Source organism: Streptopelia decaocto (assembly GCF_964273445.1).
Source record: "Streptopelia decaocto genome assembly, chromosome: 1".
Taxonomy (NCBI): Eukaryota; Metazoa; Chordata; class Aves; order Columbiformes; family Columbidae; genus Streptopelia; species Streptopelia decaocto.
The window spans coordinates 121768156-121788156 of NC_138663.1; the positions used below are offsets into that span (position 1 = coordinate 121768156).

General features: G+C 41.4%; 1 protein-coding gene across 1 annotated transcript; it reads right to left on the minus strand.

Annotated features, from left to right (window-relative positions):
• Positions 1 to 274: 274 nt before the first annotated feature.
• On the minus strand, positions 275 to 16837 carry IFNAR2 (interferon alpha and beta receptor subunit 2). The gene is made up of 10 exons (XM_082058733.1): positions 16516 to 16837; positions 14899 to 15230; positions 13364 to 13460; positions 10748 to 10789; positions 10323 to 10443; positions 9974 to 10137; positions 7452 to 7615; positions 5836 to 5998; positions 5275 to 5393; positions 275 to 1654 (listed from the first exon to the last, which is right to left on the minus strand). Exons 3-10 carry the CDS (start codon positions 13404 to 13406, stop codon positions 962 to 964), a joined length of 1509 nt encoding a protein of 502 aa, XP_081914859.1. The 5' UTR covers positions 13407 to 13460; positions 14899 to 15230; positions 16516 to 16837; the 3' UTR covers positions 275 to 961.
• Between the last annotated feature and the right edge of the window lie 3164 nt (positions 16838 to 20001).

Genomic DNA, 20001 nt, shown 5'->3' on the forward strand with positions numbered 1-20001 from the left:
CAACAGTATATATTCCAGCACCTTAGAAATTACTCTCAGCTATCCTGACCAAAAGAATGTCTGGCAGCCATGGCAGCCAGAAGCTGCTTGTGGGCACAAAAGTAGCACCTAAGCAGATGAACACAAGGTGAAAAATATTTGTTTCAGCTATGTGGTACCCAAAAGCCTACCCTTAAAGATTAAATCCTTAGCAGGCTAACGCATGTAGCTTTTACAAGGCATGTAGGAACCACAGTAAAAATTCAGACAGGGATATAAAAATCTTTTTTTTTTTTTTTCATGAAGCACAAAAGTTAAACTGTATACTGCAGTAACATTTAAATGTCAAAAATATTTTTTAAGTGTAGTATTCAGTAATGGTACAAAATTATATAAAAAATATTAAAAGGTATATTTAATGCTTTCACAGTAAGGAGAACTCCTTCACAAGTTGAGTATTCTCATCTTTGCCCCCATTATTTCACTTGATCAGCTTTCTCTGCACAAATGTAGAAATCGGTTCTCAGATGAATATAGCAACCATCCAGCAAAACAGGTTTCAGAGTAAGCCATCAACAGAGCTAAAGAATAATAAAGAAGCATGCTTTCAAATTTAAAAAGTGGTCTGGTTGAGAGACTCACAACTCCCTCTACTACAAACTAACTTCTCACTTGAGTTACAAAAAAATATTTACTTCGGAACAGCTGGAACGTATTAATCATATGAAACTGCAAAATGAAATAGCTACTCTTACTGCTGCATCTGAACAGTCATTTCTGTTTCTCTGTGGATAATCCAACCTGAACCATACCTGGAATGATCACAGAAATATTTGTTAAGAATGAATGTTGCATATTTTCAGTGCTCATATATATACTCACAGAATGTTAAAAAAGAAAAATACAAGATCTGTATGTGGAATCCAGAAAAAAAGTTGGGCAATACCAATTCGTATGTTATAAAAGAGTCGTTCTCACTTATTCATCTTCTTAAATATTCAGTTTTTTGGCCCATGTCTGAATCTGATGAGTCACTTTCATCAGAAGAATGAGAAGAATTTTGCCATTCATGAGAGCTGTTATGACAACATGGTTTCTGCACACTTTCCGTATCATCCAAGAGTTTTGCTTCCAAAGCTTGAGTACATTGCCAGTCAGCTGCATCTTCTTGGGCAGCAAGAAGAGCTGCAGAACTATCCCCATTCTCTTCAGAGGCTCCCAACAGCACAGTTTTTAAGTTAATGGTGAAGCAAGCGCTGTTCCTTTGCCTGGAAGAATAGCCACAATTTACCTCAGAGAGAGGATTAAGTAACTCCCTACTTGTGTCTTTGTCTTCTTCAACATCCGTCTCATGTTCTTCAAAATCTTCTGGCTCAGTGTCTGGATTTTCATTTGCCTGGCTGCTGCTGTCATCAGATGTACTGTTTGTGGAGGACTGCATGAACCCATTTGGCACATCAGAGGAATGAGGTACTCTACTTAAGATATCACGCCTTGTATAGTCATGATTACTTATGGCATCGCTGTCATTGTCGTCATTGTCATCTTCATCACTAACACCACCACCACTGGATTCAGTTGCCTTTTTTTTAACCTCTCTGTAAATGATCTCTACAGAGGCTGTTTCTTCAGATTTGGGTGTCCAAGGTGAATAGGCTAACGTCTTGATGAATACCTAAAAGAGCAAAATGAATTAAAAAACAAAAAAATCAGCCAAATTTGCACACACACAGAGAAAAATTAATTTTAAAAATATCCCCAGTCATGAGGTTGTTAAATGAATTCTTTCTGTGCCACATTTTTGGCTTTCTCTGCAGAGTTCAGGCCATCTAGGATCATTCCTTCTTCTCCATTCCTGTAAATATGGCAGCCTTCACCACAAATCAAGGCACACAGCATTGGACGGCCTCAAAAAAAATGACACTAATGTCAAGCAGTGTCTCAAGTATGAAACATTTTCATTCTAATTTTTGAGATATCTTTCTAAGACTAAAAGCTCATTTTACAAGTACATCTTAAACCTGAGGTGAGTCTTGCAACTCTCTATTAGCTCTTGCAATTACCATGCAAAAGAGAAGCCTGGCATGGATGATCAATTTTGATCCTTTAGAAATGTACCATTTGAAGCAATGACACGTATATAACATCTTAAGTCACATTTTTGCAGTTTTACTCTGCACTTTGAAGGACTAGCATTGGAGGAAAAATGTTGACAACAACAAAAATATTAACCTTAACTCGGCAAGGTCATGTTCAGCAATTTTAGGGAGATGAAGACAGGACAGAAACAGGAGGAAAAAAGTCCTAGAAAAAATTGATACCAATCTGCTCAGCATATTTTTGTAGAAAATAAATATTTATGCTGAACAAAACCATATAAATAAATATAAAAGAAGTCAGAGACTGTAAAATAAAAGGAAGCAAGCAGAACTGGATAGAAACAGGTCCCAGGAATGTTATTTTTGCTTGAAATTTAGTGGCAGTTCAGTCTCCTCTCTTTCTCTTAAAATATAAAAATAGCCAACTCGAGACCAGCCTCCTCAAGCACTAAAACATGACACTTGATCACAGAAAAAGTCAAAGAAAGATTATTTCATTCAAAATAGTGGAACAACTGGAGTGATATATTACCATTACCTTTCTTCCTTCCTTAAGTACTCCTTCTTAACCATGGAGTTTTTTGTCAAACACTATATGTGACTACTGAGAATGGTTTAGCATTTGCAGGTGAGGCAGGTAGTGTTTGCCTTGTGTACATGCCCATCCATGCCCGTACCCCACAGAATCCCAGAATGGTTGGGGTTAGAAGGGACCTCTGTAGATCATCTAGTCCAACCCACCTGCTAAAGCAGGTTCACCCAGAGCAGATCGCACAGGAATGTGTCCAGGCGGGTTTTGAATGTCTCCAGAGAAGGAGACTCCACAACCTCTCTGGGCAGCCTGTTCCAGTGCTCTGGCACACTCACAGTAAAGAAGTTTCTCCTCACATTTAGGTGGAACCTCCTGTGCTTCAGTCTGTGCCTGTTGCCCGTCATCCTACCATTGGGCACCACTGAAAGGAGTCTGGTCCCATCCTTAACGCCCACCCTTGAGATATTTAGAAGTGTAAATAAGATTCCCTCCGCCTCAGCCAAAACTGAGGAAGTTTTATTCCGGAGCTATATTGTTTCTTTTCCTTTGTTTTTTGTTTTCATCCAACTCCAGTATTTGTGTAGATAATGACAGCCCGATCCAGGACTTCGTTTCTAAGATACTATGCCAGCTCTGGCAGAGACAACTTGCATATAAATGCCCTCCTTTCCTAGTAAGTGTTCCACTATCAGACATGCTTTTCACTAATGCCTGTTGGTAACAGAATGCAGTAATAAATCATTACTGGGACTGGAGAAGGAAGGCAGACATCAGATTACCCACAGATGTGATCCTGAACTTGCTAGTAACAATTATGCAACTGACACCTAGGATTCTTTTCTGGCAGGAACATATCCGCACACAACTGCATCCCAGTCTGTGGTATGAGATACATGTGAAACTGGAAGGTTGGGGACCTGGAACGTATATCTGATTTCAATAAGAGGATTTTTTCTTTGACTGAGAAGGTACTGTTGATGTTACAAAGCAGACATGCTTTAAAGACTGTTTCGTCAAAGCAGTGTCTCATCTCTACAAAGATCTTTGATGGTCTGTCCTTGTTGAGGAGAATGGAGAGTAAGTTCTTATTTGTTGTGTGTGAGATCATTTCCAACAACCATCCAGATCTTGCTTTACCAGGATGCTGAACTTTTAGCACTTCTCACATGCTGTTTGTGGACAGTAATGATAAAGCATAGCTTTAGGGAAAAAAAAAAAAAAAGTCTTAGAGCATTAACAGTGACTTTGTTTTTCTCCAGATGTGCCAAAATAATTGGGCCATCTTCAGAGGATAATGAGACCAAAACTCCCAACTCTAGGGCGTTTTTATGCATCACTACATGAACAATTTGCCCATACCAAACTGGGTCTCAAATCTACCTTTTGTCTTTTAACCTTGCTTTCCTAAGGAAACGTCATAAAGACCTTGAAATTTAAAATATTTGCTTTGAGTTTTAGAATCTCTCAAAATTGGTAATTGGTTTTGTTCTTAGAGAGGAGTACAATGCTGCAGGGTGAAATAATGGAGACAAATTGTGACAGAAATTGCTTTTCTAAGGAGCCATGAGTACACATTGCTCCCAAATGTTTTCAGAGCATCCTTGGTGGAGAACAGGTCTTCTACCCATGCACTTCACTTAAGAACTGCAGCAGTTTTTTTGTGTTGGAGTTATTGCCCTGGCTCAGATAGTAGAATAAATTAATCTGCTGCAAGAAGAATTCACATGTAAGATAATTTTCAAAGGGCAAGGGGTTAATCGTTCTATGCTGGGTGCTCTTCTGTAGGACCTAGCCTGCTTCTGTATACCCTAAAGAATTTATTTAAAGTTACTTTTTTGGGGGGGTGGGGAGAGGGACTCTGCCCTTCACTACTGCTTGCCCCTTCTAACTTCATGCAATCATAGAACAGGCCAGGCTGGAAGGACCTCAAAAGACTATCTGGTCCAGCGTTTCATGGCAGAGGGAGCCTGCCTAGATGAGTTTATCTAGCACCCTGTTCAATCACATCTTGAAAACCTCCAGTGATAGGGACTCTACCACATCCTTGAGGAGATTGTTCCAGTGATTAATTGTTCTCACTGTAAAAAAATTCTCTTATATCAAGATGAAACCTCTCATGGTACAACTTCTACCCATTGCTCTTTGTCTTGAGAACCTCTGTTCTCTTTGTAGCTGCCCTTGAAGTACTAGGTGAGTACTGTAATGAGGTATGTCCTGAGCCTTCTATTCTCTGGGAGAAAAGACCTAACTTCTTCAGTCTTTCCTCACAGGGCAGGTTCTCCAGGCCTCTGCTCATCTTCAAGGCCCTCCTCTGGACCCTCTCTAGTCTGTCCGCATCTTTCCTGTGCTGTGGGGATCAGAACTGGGGACAATACTCCAGGTGCAGGCCGATAAGAACTGAGTAGGGTGGAATGATCACATCTCTATCTCTGTTAGTAATTTGTCACAGAAGTAGCAAGAAATGGTTTTGAAAAAGACTGAATACTTGTCCTGCAGAATGGAGAAGATTCAGCAGTCTGTAGACTGTCTTTGGCATAGGTAAACTGCAAATTAAAACATTATATGTACTTATATAACTTGTACCTAATGCACAGGATTAGAAATTTCAGATAGCAAACTACTTCCTCCCAACCAGGAAAGTTAAATATGCGAATTATTACGTACCAAGGTACGTGGAAGTGATGTTTTTAGAAGAATATAACCTCCTGCATGCATATACTTCAGGGCAGCAGCTACCATCAGTGAAAAACATACAGCACCTGCAATTGTAAGTATACTATAACCTGCAAGTGAAAAAAAAACAAATAAAACATATATGAATGAAGTTTCCAATGACCACATTTCTTATTTCACATTCAGAACAGCTATTTACAATCACAGAATAATTTTGGTTAGACCCCTCTGGAGGTAATCTAGTTACAGTCAAAACAAGACCAAATCTCAAATTAGATTCAGGAACTATAAAAGAAATTACACCATCTTTGATAACTACTTTTACAGTTAGTGGAGGTTTGCATGGTTCACAGGATTAACAATAGATTTGTAGCCCCAAAGTGGATGGGTTTTTATATTTCCCTTCTAACTCCCCACAGTCTTATCACTCAGAAGGTACTTTCTCTCTTACTATTCTTAGGATTAATTGATTTGTTAATCTTCCTATGTAAAAAGAAAACACTTGCACATAATCAAGCCAGACAATCCATTCCTGCATCACAGCACAGTTACCTTGTTGAGCTACAGAGCCTGCAGTTACACATTTCCAGTCTGATGTGATGAAATGTTTGTTTAAAGATGCAGTGACCGTAACAGACACACAGTAATTTCTACTTGGATACAATTCTTCAATGACAATATTAAAAATTTCTTTAGTGGTAATCTCAAGTGGCCTCTGTCGTGAAAGACAATGGTTTAAAGTTAGCTATTGGCCTAAAAAAAGATCCCCAGCAACTGATAAATCATTATGGCTATTTCCAAGAAATGCAGTAGCACGTGAAACTGCAAAAACTGACACAGTAACTCAGTGGTTTAGCTAGACAACTGCTTCATCTCTAGTTCTAGCTGATATCAAGATGCCTACCTGATGCTGGTTTGTGAAATATTGTATTATCAAAGAGAAATTGCTTTCTGTCTTCAACACTTGGTTACTATATGTCCCCTTGAAATAGCTTTACATAGATTCTACAGATTTGAAACTGCAAGTAATATTCTGATTTGGAAATCAGGGGGAAAATATCCATGGCAGGCAAGTTGTGGTCCTTCTTCTGTGACTCATGACAGAATGAGTTAGATTAAATTCCCAACAGGTACCTTTCTGACCTGCTGTTCATAACTTCCAGTACAGGTAGCCTGTGCTCTAGTTAGGCAACTCATTCCAGTGCTTTGCCAGCCCATGTATCAATGTCTCTCTCAATGTTTAACCTAAAGTCTGCACAACTGCCAATTTCCCCTCACTGTTTTTCGTCACAGTGAATAGTTTATTTCCTCCTTTTCTGTAGTAGATGTTTACATACTCAGAGCCCCTGGCCTCTAACTGTGCTTTGCTTGCTTACACTAAGTGGTCTCCTATTATTCCAGCATTTCCTCACAGGTCACATGTCAGTCCTCAGTGTTCCTTTTTGAATCCAGCTGTGGTCCGTGCCTTTTCTGAACTCCAGACTGGTGTGGGGTAGGTAGGCTTCACAAGTATGCAAATACATGATTTTTTTAATTTCTCAGCAACATGTAAGTCACGTTTAGCTTATAATACTATAGAACGGTTTCATCCTTCCTGACAAAACTGCTGCCTATGTAGCTGTTACCACTACCTATTACACAGGCAATTATTAAGTGTTATGTCTTGCATTGGTCCTTATTGGATTATCTCCTATTATTTTAAGATTATTTCTCAATTTTGTGAAGATCATTTTAAGTTTTAATCACTCTTATCTACCTATTTCAGCATACAAAAAAAAAAAAAAAATTAAATAGCACCAGACCCAGCATAGGTTGTCTCAGAAACTAACTGGATACATTTTTCCAGTTCGACAGAAAACCACTGAACTGCTTTCTGAACATGTTTTCCTATTAGCTGTGCATACACCTGCCAGTAGTTTTTGCTGAACTGTCATTCTCTTGTTTTCCCAGAGAATAATCACTCAAGCCAGTACCCTGCACTTTAGTATTCCTCTTCTAGGTCTGCTACTCTGCAGTAAAAGGAAGCTAAGATTATGCTGGCCATTCTCTTTGTTTTCTTTGAAGTATCTTCTGTTCACATATTTGCTTCCATGAATCTGCTAACCCAAGCCTTTTTATGCTTTCTGAATCTCTTCCCTAAAGCAGAAATAAAACAAAAAGTTCTCTACCTTATGCTCTCCATCAAGACTTTTCAGTGTTATATTATAATAAAGCGCTTTATATATAGGAATTAAAGACAACAGCTTTCCATTCTGAGGGGTTGGAAGCTTTATGGTGACATTTATACAGTTTAGACAGGAACTGATATTTACTTCTGGTGGTCCCAGGTATGCTATTGAAAAAAAAAAAAAAAAAAAGAGAGAAAAAGAAAATTATGGAAAAAAATTGCAGTATGTATTACTATTCAGTATCAGTTCTATTTCGGTGACAGATATATAGCTGACTAAGTAGATTCCAGAGTATGTCACTCTTGTAAACCCACAAGGCCTTGCAACATTTAAGTTCCACAGTCGAACGATTTTTTCCCACATGACTAGATTTAAAAAACAGAAAGCAGTGGAGGAGAAGGAAGAAGCAGAAAGGTGACAGAGGCTTTGGCTTCAGGTCCATCAAGATGTAAGCTTTTTACCTATTTGAGAGGAAAGCTGAGGTTAATGGATAGGAAAAGCTGATTACTTTCTTGCTCGTTATTATCTTCTAGTCACTCTCTAGAAGGAATCTTTGTAGAAGACCATGAAGACTCTGGTGTGTAGCCCTGCACACATTCATACTGTTTGCAAGGAAGGCTGTAGGTCTAAACTTGACAGCTGAGCTCCTAAGACCAAAAACTGTACTGACAGTAGACAGAGGACCTAAAGAAACATAGCTACATTTCCGTGAGACTTCCACTGAGTATAAAGTAATCTCTCAAGTTCAGGTCCTTGGAACACTGATGTGTTTGAAGAGCCACGCACATTAAATGTGTCCTCTCTCCAAAACTGCACATCCATCAAGATCAGAGGAACTTCACTAGTGAATCAAGCCCAAGATGTTCCTTCCTCCAACACAGGAAGGAAGTAGGAATGTTGGAAAATTGTGTGTGATAACATCTCCAGGCTCAACAGCCCCAGTTCCCTCAGCTGCTCCTCATCAGACTTGTTCTCTAGACCCCTCACCAGCTTCCTTGCCCTCCTCTGAACTCTCTCCAGCACCTCAATATCTTCCTTGCAGTGAGGGGCCCAAAACTGAACACAGGATTTGAGATGCAGCCTCACCAGTGCCAAGTACAGGGTGACAATCACTTCACTAGTCCTGCTGGACACAATAGTTCAGATACAAGTAACTAGTATGTGGCTCAGTTTTGGATTTGGGTTGGAAACAGTGTTGATAACAGCAGGATATTTTAGTTACCACTGAGCAGTGCTCATGCAGAGTCAAGGCCTGTTCTGCTTCTCACAGCACCCACCAGGGAGTGGGCTGGGGGTGCACAAGAAGCTGGGAGGGGACACAGCTGGGAGGGGACACAGCTGGGAGGGGACACAGCTGGGACAGGTGACCGCAAGTGACCAAAGGGATATTCCACACCATATGATGTCATGTTCAGCATATAAAGTCGGGGAAGAAGAAGGAAGGGGGGATGTTCAGAGTGATGGTGTTTGCCTTTCTGAGTCACCATGACTTGTGATGGAGCCCTACTGTCCTGGAGGTGGCTGAACACCTACCTGTCAATGGTTAGTGGTGAATGAATCCCTTGTTTTGCTTTGCTTGTGTGTGCAGCTTTTTCTTTACCTTTTAAACAGTCTTCATCTCAACCCATGAGGTTTTTGACTTTCACTCTTCTGTTTCTCTTCCCCATCCCACTATGGGGGAGCGAGTGAGCAGCTGTGGGGGGCTTAGTTGATAGTTGGGGTTAAATCATGACATGGTCAATGCACCTTCTGTTCCTTCTCTTCATTAAACTAACTGCTGAAAGACTGCAAGCCTCCACCACAGAGGATGTTCTCAAATCTTTGTGGCTATTCTCTCCATCCCACCCAATTTTTCATCATTTATGAGCCTTTAAGTGGACAGAGCAGCAGCTACTTCTGTGCTGAATTCAGGGGTAACATGACCTATTTTTCCTCTATGGTCCTCCAATTGTTCCTCTGTCTGTTACTTCAAAACTGAATACTAAACACAACTAAGGGTGAAGCCACCTCTGGTGTTAAAATATGTCACAGCTAGTAAGAATCTTCTTTCGGAAAGGAAAGGGAAAAGAGCAGGCTGATCAACAAACACGTAAATCTCTTCCTCTACACCTAGTGCAGACACGGCATTTCTTAAACTTTTAACACTGGCTACTTGAAGACAAAAAACAATGTTGATTTTTTTTAAGTTACTTATCCTATGCACTTAGAGAGTTTTACTTTGTGCTCATCAATGCTTGACACAATGCTATTTCATATATATATATATATGGCATTTCAAAACCAGAGCCTTGTCCATTCAGCAGAACTACTGTAGCCACTAATTTTAGAAAGGTCTCTATATATTGTGTTTCTTGTAACTGATATGTGATAGATTATATACAAATTCATATTATCTCAGATAAAGGAATAAGCTACCAACCAAGTTAGTCTGAAGTGTCTTACTGTAAAGCTAGCAGAATATCTTGTATACATCAGCTATGAATAAAAACTACTAAACGAACAAATGCAGACACAGAACTTACTGTCCATATAAGGCATAAAACGAAGTACAGAAGAATTGAATACTTCAGTTCCTATGAAGCTCTGAACAAATGGAGAATACTCAGTGTAAATGTCTTCAAAATCTTCTGTCAGATTACAGGAAAGCTGTGTAATATTTGAACATTGTTTAGCAGTCTTAGAGATCCTGTAAATCAAAACAAGTTAAAGAAAGATCAAAATAATCTGTCTGGATTCTCTGATACAAGAAAGTATTGAGGGGGGGCACTTTTGAGCGAAATAACAGGCAAATAAACAAGAAAACTCCAGTGTCAGTATTTTGAGTTGACAAATGTTAAAAGCAAAATTTGTATCTTATTTTATACGACTTGCCCGTGGTGAGTATACAGCACACGATAGTACGTTGGCACAGTTGGATCACTATTTGCCTGCCAGGACAAAATGTGCTGAAAATTGCGAGATTCCATTTGTGGGTTGCGAGGTGGACCACTTTCTAGAAAGAGAAAGAAAACAAACAGACACAACCCACCAATATGAATGGCAAAAAAATGTGAGATTGCAACAATTCTAACCAATAAGCCCAATTAGAGCAGCCCAATATTTGCCCCAAAATAAAGCAACCACAGAACAGAGTTCAGCAAAATAGAAATGACAATGCAAAGGACTGTCCTCCTGTATTATACTTATATTAAGTTATTTCTCTGAAAAGCATAAAGTTTTAAATTGATGCTTAGTGAGAATATGCAATTTTTTTGGAACTGTATTAGGAAAAGCGTTTGAAAGACAAAATCTCTTACCAGGCAAGCTCCAACAAGCCGTAGACAGAATGCTGACATACACTGGAAAATTAAACCATGCATTAATGCATTTGTATGTCTACAATATCTGATTATTAGCTCACTATTGGCAATATTGATTTGTAACAACTAGAGACAATACTCAGCATTCCCTCAGTGGAACTGTTTCTTTCCTTCACACCTTCTTCCTACTACTTTCCTCCACTGTCCCCTCATTCCCCAAAGTATATTCCTTCCCCAGATGTCCCCTTCCAACATCTGTTACTTATTCAAGGCTCCTAGGAGCTAGTTCTTTGATAACTACACTGTGGTTCAGGCTTATGCTGATCGCCGCTAGATGAGGTTCAAACCTCCTGTTGTCATTTTAAAGGCATTTTGTGACATATCCTCTTATTAATGAGATGCCAGCTCCCATACTCAGCTGGCCAAAGAAGTTATTAATGTAAGTTCAAACATGCATGCTTTTGCTCATGTTTTAGATGAACTCCCTGGAAATATCTGCAAATTGCTTCATTATTTTCCCTAAAACTCTTCTCCATGAACCCTCTTTTGCCTTGACACCTAAACCTTCTACCCAAAAATATGTCAATACACAAAACACCACTGGCCTGATACCTCTGTTGAACTGTTAATACTTCCTTAACTTGTTATTTTATTCTTCTCATCTCACTTAGAACAGTAACTTCTGTAGCATGAGGAATATCTTTGAGTTTGCTTTTGAACAGCAACTAACACAGTAGCACTCTGGTCCACAACTGAGGTTGTCAAGTGACATACTATAAAAAAATAACATTGCAGAACTTCTTGATGTGTCAAGAAGATGTGCCACAGTAAGAATGACTGTGAAAAAAAGAAATCTGGGACACACCTTATAAAAAATTAAAACAATATTTATGGAGATCTACAAATAATGGATAGGAAGGACTATCAGAGAGTGGCTGAGGTTGGAAGGGACATCTGGAGGTCAACCGGTCTAACTCCCACCAATGTGAAGCATGGTAACAGAATACATGTTCCTGGTAAATTAGAGGGGATTCACAACAGTAGTAGGTCAGTGGGAACTTTCACATCCCAGACACAATGGGACAATTTCCTAATGCAGTTATGATCCTTGTCTACTGTTGCAGAGAGCACTGGAAGAGCAAAGGAAAAAATTTCCTACTCAAATTACTTAAATAAAGAGATATCTGCACAGAATCTTTTTGGCTGCAGAGAAGTGCCTTAAAAAGTTGCCCTTTCATTAGCAGTGGGCACACACAGAAGCACACACAAATACACTTAGTCACCTAAGTTTGCTGAAATAATCTGAGATGGATACTTCACCATGTACCTCTTACAGCACTGTCTCTTTGGACATCTGTCTTACAAATGTTAAACTATGCACCTAGCATCCCTTCTGAAATTAGATGCAAAGAGATTAAGTGGCTCACTTGAGTTGCACATGCAGCAAACTTATATTTCCACAAGACAAAAAACTCATCTCTCTCAAGCTTCATTTTGCAATTAAAACCACAGACATCCTCTCTCTTGCATGTCTTCCTTTTGCAGTTGTTCTTCTGTGTTACTACTAAATAATAAACATCCCCTTCGAGAAGTGCAGTTAAAAGTAGAAAAACTGATTTCCTGCCATATAGTAACAGACCATCTACCTGGAAAAAAACATCCAGTGGCATGAATAACAAAGCAATACTTCAGCAGTTATTATTCCTTATCAGAACAAAAGCTCGGATTTGTAACCAATTGTGACAGGAATTCTCCTCCCAACAGGCACACGGCCTTTAGCACATTAAGATATTCCCATTATAGAAACAGATAGTGTCAGTGCACAGACTCCAGTAATGACACACTTTCCTTGGAGTCCCTTTGGATTCAGAGATACAAACAGTCTTTTGCCATTCTCTCTTATGCCAGCCGCTTCACATATGCCAGCTGTCTTGCTGATTTCCTTTTGACATAAATCTTTTTCTACTCTGTCCATATTTGTGATTTTTAAATGCCTCTCCCCTATCAAAATCAAAGTCCGTTCATCTGCCTCAGAACTCTGTTTCAACAAACATGTTTAGCAAAGATAGTTGGGAGAATTGCAAAACTTCATAGGTAATACTTTAATGTAAGAGACAAAGACAAGAAAAAAATCTTAGAGCAAATAACTGGGAAACCTAAGACTGGTGAAATAAAGATGGTCTGAAAACTGAACAGGGAATCTTCTTTACCATCTTATCCCTTTTACAGAATGAAATGATCCTATCAAAACAGCTTCCCACTACAACTACAGCTCAGCCAACAAACTGTGTTTGTTGTGCCTGCTAATCCAGAAACTAAGGAGTCCTGACAAAAAGTACAAGAAGAAATTAAAAACAACACAACCAACTAAGAGTTAACTGGACATTTCAAGAGGGACAATGCAGTAAGTTCTTTCTTTCCTATAGAAAAATCAGAGTTTACGTATAGAATGGAGTATGTAAAATAGAACACATTAGATTATTGATTCTGCAAATTATTCCAGGGAGATCTCTATAATAAGATGACAGTATATTACTTCAGTAACTCAGAAGTAGCGTTAGAGAAAATTAGCAGTACTACTCCTCTTACAATATAAAGGTACAGGCAACTCACCAATTCGATAAAAATGCATTGGTCCATCCATCAATGTTTCCATAGTGATTAAGAAATATAACCTACTGATTGCAAAATAAACATTTTGCTTCTGCACCTGCAAATACATTAAAAACAATCCCATTCAGCAAATCACCTTTGTAAATTACTTGCAAATAAAATGAGGTCTATGTACAAAGTATTATTTTAATCTCTTCAGTGTTTTGGGGGAGGCACTGGTACTGAAACAGTTACTGCCGGGGGTGATGAGGGACAAGGATCCTCAGATTAGTCAGGCAATTTTATGACTATAGCACTTTCCTTTTTTCACATGGGAAGAGCTCTTATTTCAAATAAATACAGGAAGCATTGTATGATGAATTGCATTAATTTTGCATGAAGACACCATCTGAAAATTCTATGCTACAATGAAAATATACATTTTTTGGTTTTATATGAAATACTGCAAGAACTCATCACTGTTGTAAAAAATGTTTCCAGAAAGCAGCCAGATCAAGAGGGAGCTCAGAAAAAAAAAATACTAATTATAAGGAAGTTATGAAGTTTATGTTACATTTTTTTAATACATAAAATCTATTAAAATATTCTCTCTCCTTGAAGTTATTATTTTACTCTATTTTCCACACAGCATTAATATTCACAGGATCTGGTTTTAAATTACAGGCAAAGGATAAAAGAACAACTGTGTATCTACAGATGGCTGGACAAGGGTATAACTGTTTCCAAATAATCTTCTCCTTGGGTTTAACACAAATAAATTGGGTTTTAAATTATTTTAAAAGGCAACTTAAATTGCTTTCTCTGCAAAACAAAATAGCTTTAAATTTAAAATCATGACAAAGCATACAATGGTCAAACAACACAGTATGTTACAATCATATGAATTTTAAAAAAACCCTTAACTGAGATGTCAAGCTTCCTCTGCTCAAAGTTTTAGCATGACTATAGGAAGTCACTGGATAAATGTTGAGAACCTTTACTGGTGCAACTGATAATCATAATTGCACAGGCAAAGAAAATGTTACTTTCATTTCTGTTTGGTTCATTTTATTAATTCATTCAAGCCTGAGGAATATTTAGCAGACACAATATAACAGGCTTCCTCTTTTCAATGAAAATTATAGGTTACAGATAAGATTTTCCAGTTACAAAATCTTTATCACTGATATCAGCAAACCAGAAAGCTATTAAGTCACCTGTATCTATCAATTCCATTTAGTTTTTGCACTAGTGAATGTGACAGAAGCTTCCAGATTACACAAGTAGGAAAAAAAAAAAAAAAAATCTTTCTACTTGTTACCAGCTTTGTTCAGAAATCACTCAGAAACCTAAAGTGAAACAATGTTACTTTCACACCTACACCTACAAGATCTGATTTCTCAGGCTGTTCAAAATTTTCTCTTAAGGGGAAAACTCTGAGGATACTGAATTCGCTTAGCAAAATATTTCCTTTATGCCTTAATTCTGGCAATTTATCACAAGACATGTTCAAAGCACACCATATATAGTATTATGCAATAGATGTATTTGCGTACCTTTGATGCTTGCTGTATGTGCCGTCATGAATGACAACTATCCCGCTCTTCAAATCTGAAGTGACCCATGTATTGCTCTGTGTACTGAACAATACACGTATCTCACATGATGCATATTCAAAGCCAAGTTATGTGTTTAGCACCTTAGAATATGTAAGAAAAATGTGACGAAACAGGTTTATCTCCAACTTTGCACAGCTGTCTAAATCCGGATGTCCTTTACAGGTCTACCAATGCCAGTGAAATTCCAGAGGAAATTCCAGGGGAAAAGCATTTCTGTCAAAACTCTGATTAGCTTTTGATAGTCTTCCTCTTCAGAGCCTCAGCAATCCCTGGAGAGAAGCCACGGAAATACTAGTGAGTTCAGACCCCCCTCACCTCATAAGCCTCGGTTCACAACTTCCCTGGGACCTGCCTGAAGCCCCCAGCACTTTAAAATCTAGCTTCACACTTCCAAGTCATCTTCACTGGCAACTCATTTTTAACCAAAGTTCAGGCTGAGACATTTTGTATTTGCTTCCAAACAGAAAAAAAGCAGGCTTTGAAGTTCTGAAAGTCACTGGCTTATATTTCACAGAAGTGCCACATCAGTACACAAAACACGCTATTCTTTGAAACAAACAGGTGGCATAATTATTTATAGAAATCTACTTATCTGAATATTGAAAGAAAGACACCACAGGAGATATTTCAGGCAGAGATGTCAGCAGAAGTATGTTCAAGAACTACACAGGTAATACAATGCACAGATTGATGTTCATACAGAATCCATGTGTGTTAGGGAATCGCACTGTGCGTTGTAATGTTATGCCCGCACTCTATTCCTGGCTTTGCTGGGCGACTTTGGATAAGTCGCTTCTAAGAACATCGAAATCGCTTAACCTTAAAAATCCATTAACCAGGAGCAGGTTTTCAATCCACTGCCAGTGGTGCCGCCGGTGAGCTGGACATGCCTCTGGAGGAACCACTGCAGGACATGCAACACTTAAACCTATGGGCTCCTCGGCTGCCCTGTGCCCTCCAGTACGGCGCGGGGGGAGGACGACGGCACAGCATTTGCGACAAGCAGCTCTGTCAGAGTCTACGGTTGTATACTTTTAGCTTACAGATTTCTGGTCTTGAGCTACAAGATTACCTGCGTCCAAACCAGCTACAATGCACCTCACAGACTGCCGCTAGGGATGATTTTGCATTCAGTAACAGCGCCGAAGAAACCACTCGAATAACCGGCTGTTTTTTACGCGCGGTTCAGCAGGTATTAACGCCAAAACGTGCCGAGGGGGGGCACGGGTTCCAGCCAAGAGCGGCCTCCACAACTCGCCCAGCAAAGCGCGGACACGGACCCGCCGCCTTTCCAGGAAACCCCGGCGCCGCCGACCGCGGCTCGGGAAGCCGGGCCTGCCGTCCGCAGGCACCTCACCTCGCCGATGGAGCACAGCAGGGAACACAGCGCGGCCCGGCCGCCTCCTGCAGCAGTCGAGGGCCGCCCCAGCCCTCGCTCCGGCTGCTCTCACGGAGCAGCCCCGACACCCGCACCACAGACGGGCCCCCCCCCGCCACACGGGCGACAAGCCACTAATGGAAAGCGGGGGGACGCCGCCGCCATCCCAGCCGTACCTCGCAGCAGACGCCATCCATTCAGCTCCGCTCGGCGCCGGCTCCCCATGGCTCCCCATGGCTCCCCGGCAAGGCCGAGGGAGAGGTGGCGGGTGGGGGCGCCCAACGGGAAATGGCGGAGGAGGGGGCGGCTCGCCCCGCCCTCGCCGCCCGGCTGGGGAAGGGGTAATTTCCGTCCGTCGAGGGGCGGTGTCCGGTGGGTCGCGGCGTCAGGGCACCGCTTCACTCAGAGAGGGGTGTACGTCCCGCCGGAGGCTGCCCTGCTGGAGCACAGCTTCCCTCCCCGCACTGACGGGACGCGCTTTCTGCCCTTCTTTCACTTTCCGTGAACTGCCTCGCCACGCCCCCGCCCCACCCCCTGTTAAGTCTCTGATCACAGAGTCACAAAATGATTTGGGTCGGAAGTGACCTCTGGAGATCATCTAGTCCAGCGCAATGATGCTTGTTATGAAGGGAAGTCTCGGCAGAAAGCTGCGAAAGCGCTTGGTGATCCCCTGCCTCCTTTGTGGAGCACGGTGCTGCTCCCCGTGTTTCATAAAAATATTTGCATTAATGGGCACCCAAATGGATGAGGTGGTATCATGGTTTAACCCCAGCTGGCAACTAGGCCACTACACAGCCACTTGCTGACTCCCCTGGAGGGATGGCAGAGAGAATTGGAAGAGTAAACGTGAGAAAATTAGTGGGTTGAGATTAAGACAGTTTCATAGGTAAAGAAAAAGACACGCACACACAAGCAAAACAAGGAATTAATTCACATTGGCAGGCAGGTGTTCAGCCATCTCCAGGACAACAGGACTTCATCACATGTAACAGTGACTTGGGAAGACAAATGCCATCAGTCTGAATGGCAAACTCTTTCTTCTTTCCCCAACTTCATATGCTGAGCATGACATCATATGACATAGAATATCCCTTGGGTCAGCTGGGGTCAGCTGTCCCAGCTGTGTCCCCTCCCAACTTCTTGTGCACCCCTAGCCCACTCGCTGGTGGGGTGGTGTGGGAAGCAGAAAAGGCCTTGGCTCTGTGTGAGCACTGCTCAGTAATAACTAAATATACCTGTGTTATCAACACTGTTTCCAGCAAAAACCCAAAACAGAGCCCCATACTAGCTACTAGCAAGAAAATTAACTCTATTCCAGCCAAAACCAGCACATTCTTCACCCCTTATTCCAAATCATTTACATCATGCTCAAGTCGCACAGTATCCAATACATTCTCTTTAACTACCATCCTGCTTCTGTTCCTTTGATACAATACACAGATACCCTTCCTTTAGTCTGTGGACCACCCCTATGAAACATCTTTAAAACACCCACAAATGTCAACAAAATGTCCATTGAGTTCATTTAGTCCATGACTTTTGTCTCCATCTGTTATGCTGATCATTCAGGACAGGAGAGGTGAGGTGTTGTGTGGAGTTACTGGACACTAAAGCTGGCTTGGGTCAGGTCACTGCTGCACTTGCATTGTTTCTTGTAAGGCTTGTCCTCCATTGGTTCAAGTGGTTCCTGCTGTAATAATTCCTATAACATGCAACTCAAATCATGGGTTACAACCATGTAAAGGTATTTTCATTACAATCTCTGCCTGGTCCCTTTGGATGAGACCATGGGGTTTCACATCACAGTGAGCTCCTTCCCTTGCCCCTGCTCTGGTGTGGACTTATCCACACACTGCAGTCCCTTAGGGGTGCACCTGCTCCAGGTGGAGCCTTATCTGTGAGCCACAGTCTCTCCAGGGGTTTATCTGCTGTGGCATAGATTTATCCACAACCACAGTCACTTTGAGGTACACCTGTTCCCGCATGGCTTTCTCCATGGGCCACAGTCCTTTCAGAAGTATACCTGCTCCAGCTTGGCCTTACTCATGGCTGCAGTCCCTCCAGAGTTGTAGCTGCTCTGTTGTGGGCTTATCCATGGCCACACACTTTGATGTGCTCCAGCATGACCTCACACACAGCCACTAATGCTTCAAGGTGTACCTGCAGCAGCATGGGACTTATCCACAACCACAGATGCTTCAGGGTGTACCTTCTCCAGGGTGGACTTATCTTTGGGCCACAATCCCTTCAGAAGTACACCTGCTGCGGGACAGACATAACCATGGCTGCAAACATTTTGCATGTACCTGCCCTGGCATGGGCTTATCCACGGTCACAGATGTTCGGGGTGCCCTACTCCCATGTGGACTCTTCCACAAGTCACAGTTCCTTCGATTCAAGTTCACACTGGAGTTCCAGCCTGCTCAGTAGAGCAGCACAGAAACAGCAGTGATGGCCTGGCCATCTGCTTGCCCAGGCACACCACCATTGCTGTTATCAGAATGTTCCCAGGCACAGCAGAGTCAAATGATAAGCAGTACAGCAGTACAGCAAGCAGCAAAAGCAAAAAGCAGACACTAATGAGCCTTAGACTACAATACACAGTGAGGCAAGCAAGCCCCATGGCAAGCACAGAAGCCTGTCAATTAATAGCTAAACAGCCATATCATCTATAAATTTGATCTCACACATTCCAATCAATTCTGTTGTTATCTTGAACCCTTCAAGCCTCAGCTTGGGTGCCAAAAAGGACTATCATGGTTAACCCCCACCGGCAACTAAGCCACCACACAGCCACTCACTCCTGCCTGGTGGGACTGGGGAGAGAATTGGAAGAGTAAAAGTGAGAAAGCCCATGGGTTGAGATAAAGACAGTTTAACAGGTAAAGAAAATCCCATGCACACATAAGCAAAACAAAACAAGGAATTAATTCTCCACTAACCATTGGCAGGCAGGTGTTCAGCCATCCCCAGCACAGCAGGGCTCCATCATGTGATGGTTGCTTGGGAAGACAAATGCTATCACTCTGGATGTCTCCCCCTTCTTCTTCCCTCAGCTTTATACACTGAGCATGATGTCATATGGTGTGAAATACCCCTTTGGTCAGTTGGGGTCAGCTGTCCCAGCTGTGTACCCTCCCAACTTCTTGTGCACCCCCAGCCCACTCGCTGGTGGGGTGCTGTGAGAAGCAGAAGAGACCTTGACTCTGTGTGAGCGCTGCTCAGTGATAACTAAAACATCCTTGATTATCAACGCTGGTTTAATCACAAATCCAAAGCATAGCCCCATACTAGCTACCAGCAAGACAATTAACTCTATTCCCGCCAAAACCAGCACAGGTGTCCTCTCTCCAAGTATTTTCTGATAGTGGAAACAGCATATATTATTAAATATAGCCTGTATCATGTCATGTGAGGGTTCTTCATGAGAAGATCTTGTAACCTGCCTGAGGTGAACAAGGAGTAAGAAACCAGGTCTGGTTTGTGGCCATGCCCACTGCACCTGTGGCCTCGCTGACTAAACCTCCCAGTCTGTCTGACTACAAGCAAGGAATAGTGAAGATGTGGCTAGTGCAAAGTATAAAGCGTCTTGATTTTGGCAACTCAACTTGCATTTCCCACAAATGAAAAACTGTGCTGAAGCCACAGGGATGCTTACCTAT

What these genes read in the sequence shown, in the direction of transcription:
- IFNAR2 (XM_082058733.1), bottom strand. Translation starts at nt 13,406, where the DNA reads ATGGAAACATTGATGGATGGACCAATGCATTTTTATCGAATTG. An exon ending in GGCTTGTTGGAGCTTGCCTG is followed by an intron (nt 10,444 to 10,747) that starts GTAAGAGATTTT and finishes TTCTCTTTCTAG; the next exon opens with AAAGTGGTCCACCTCGCAAC. An exon ending in CATCACTTCCACGTACCTTG is followed by an intron (nt 1,655 to 5,274) that starts GTACGTAATAAT and finishes TTGCTCTTTTAG; the next exon opens with GTATTCATCAAGACGTTAGC.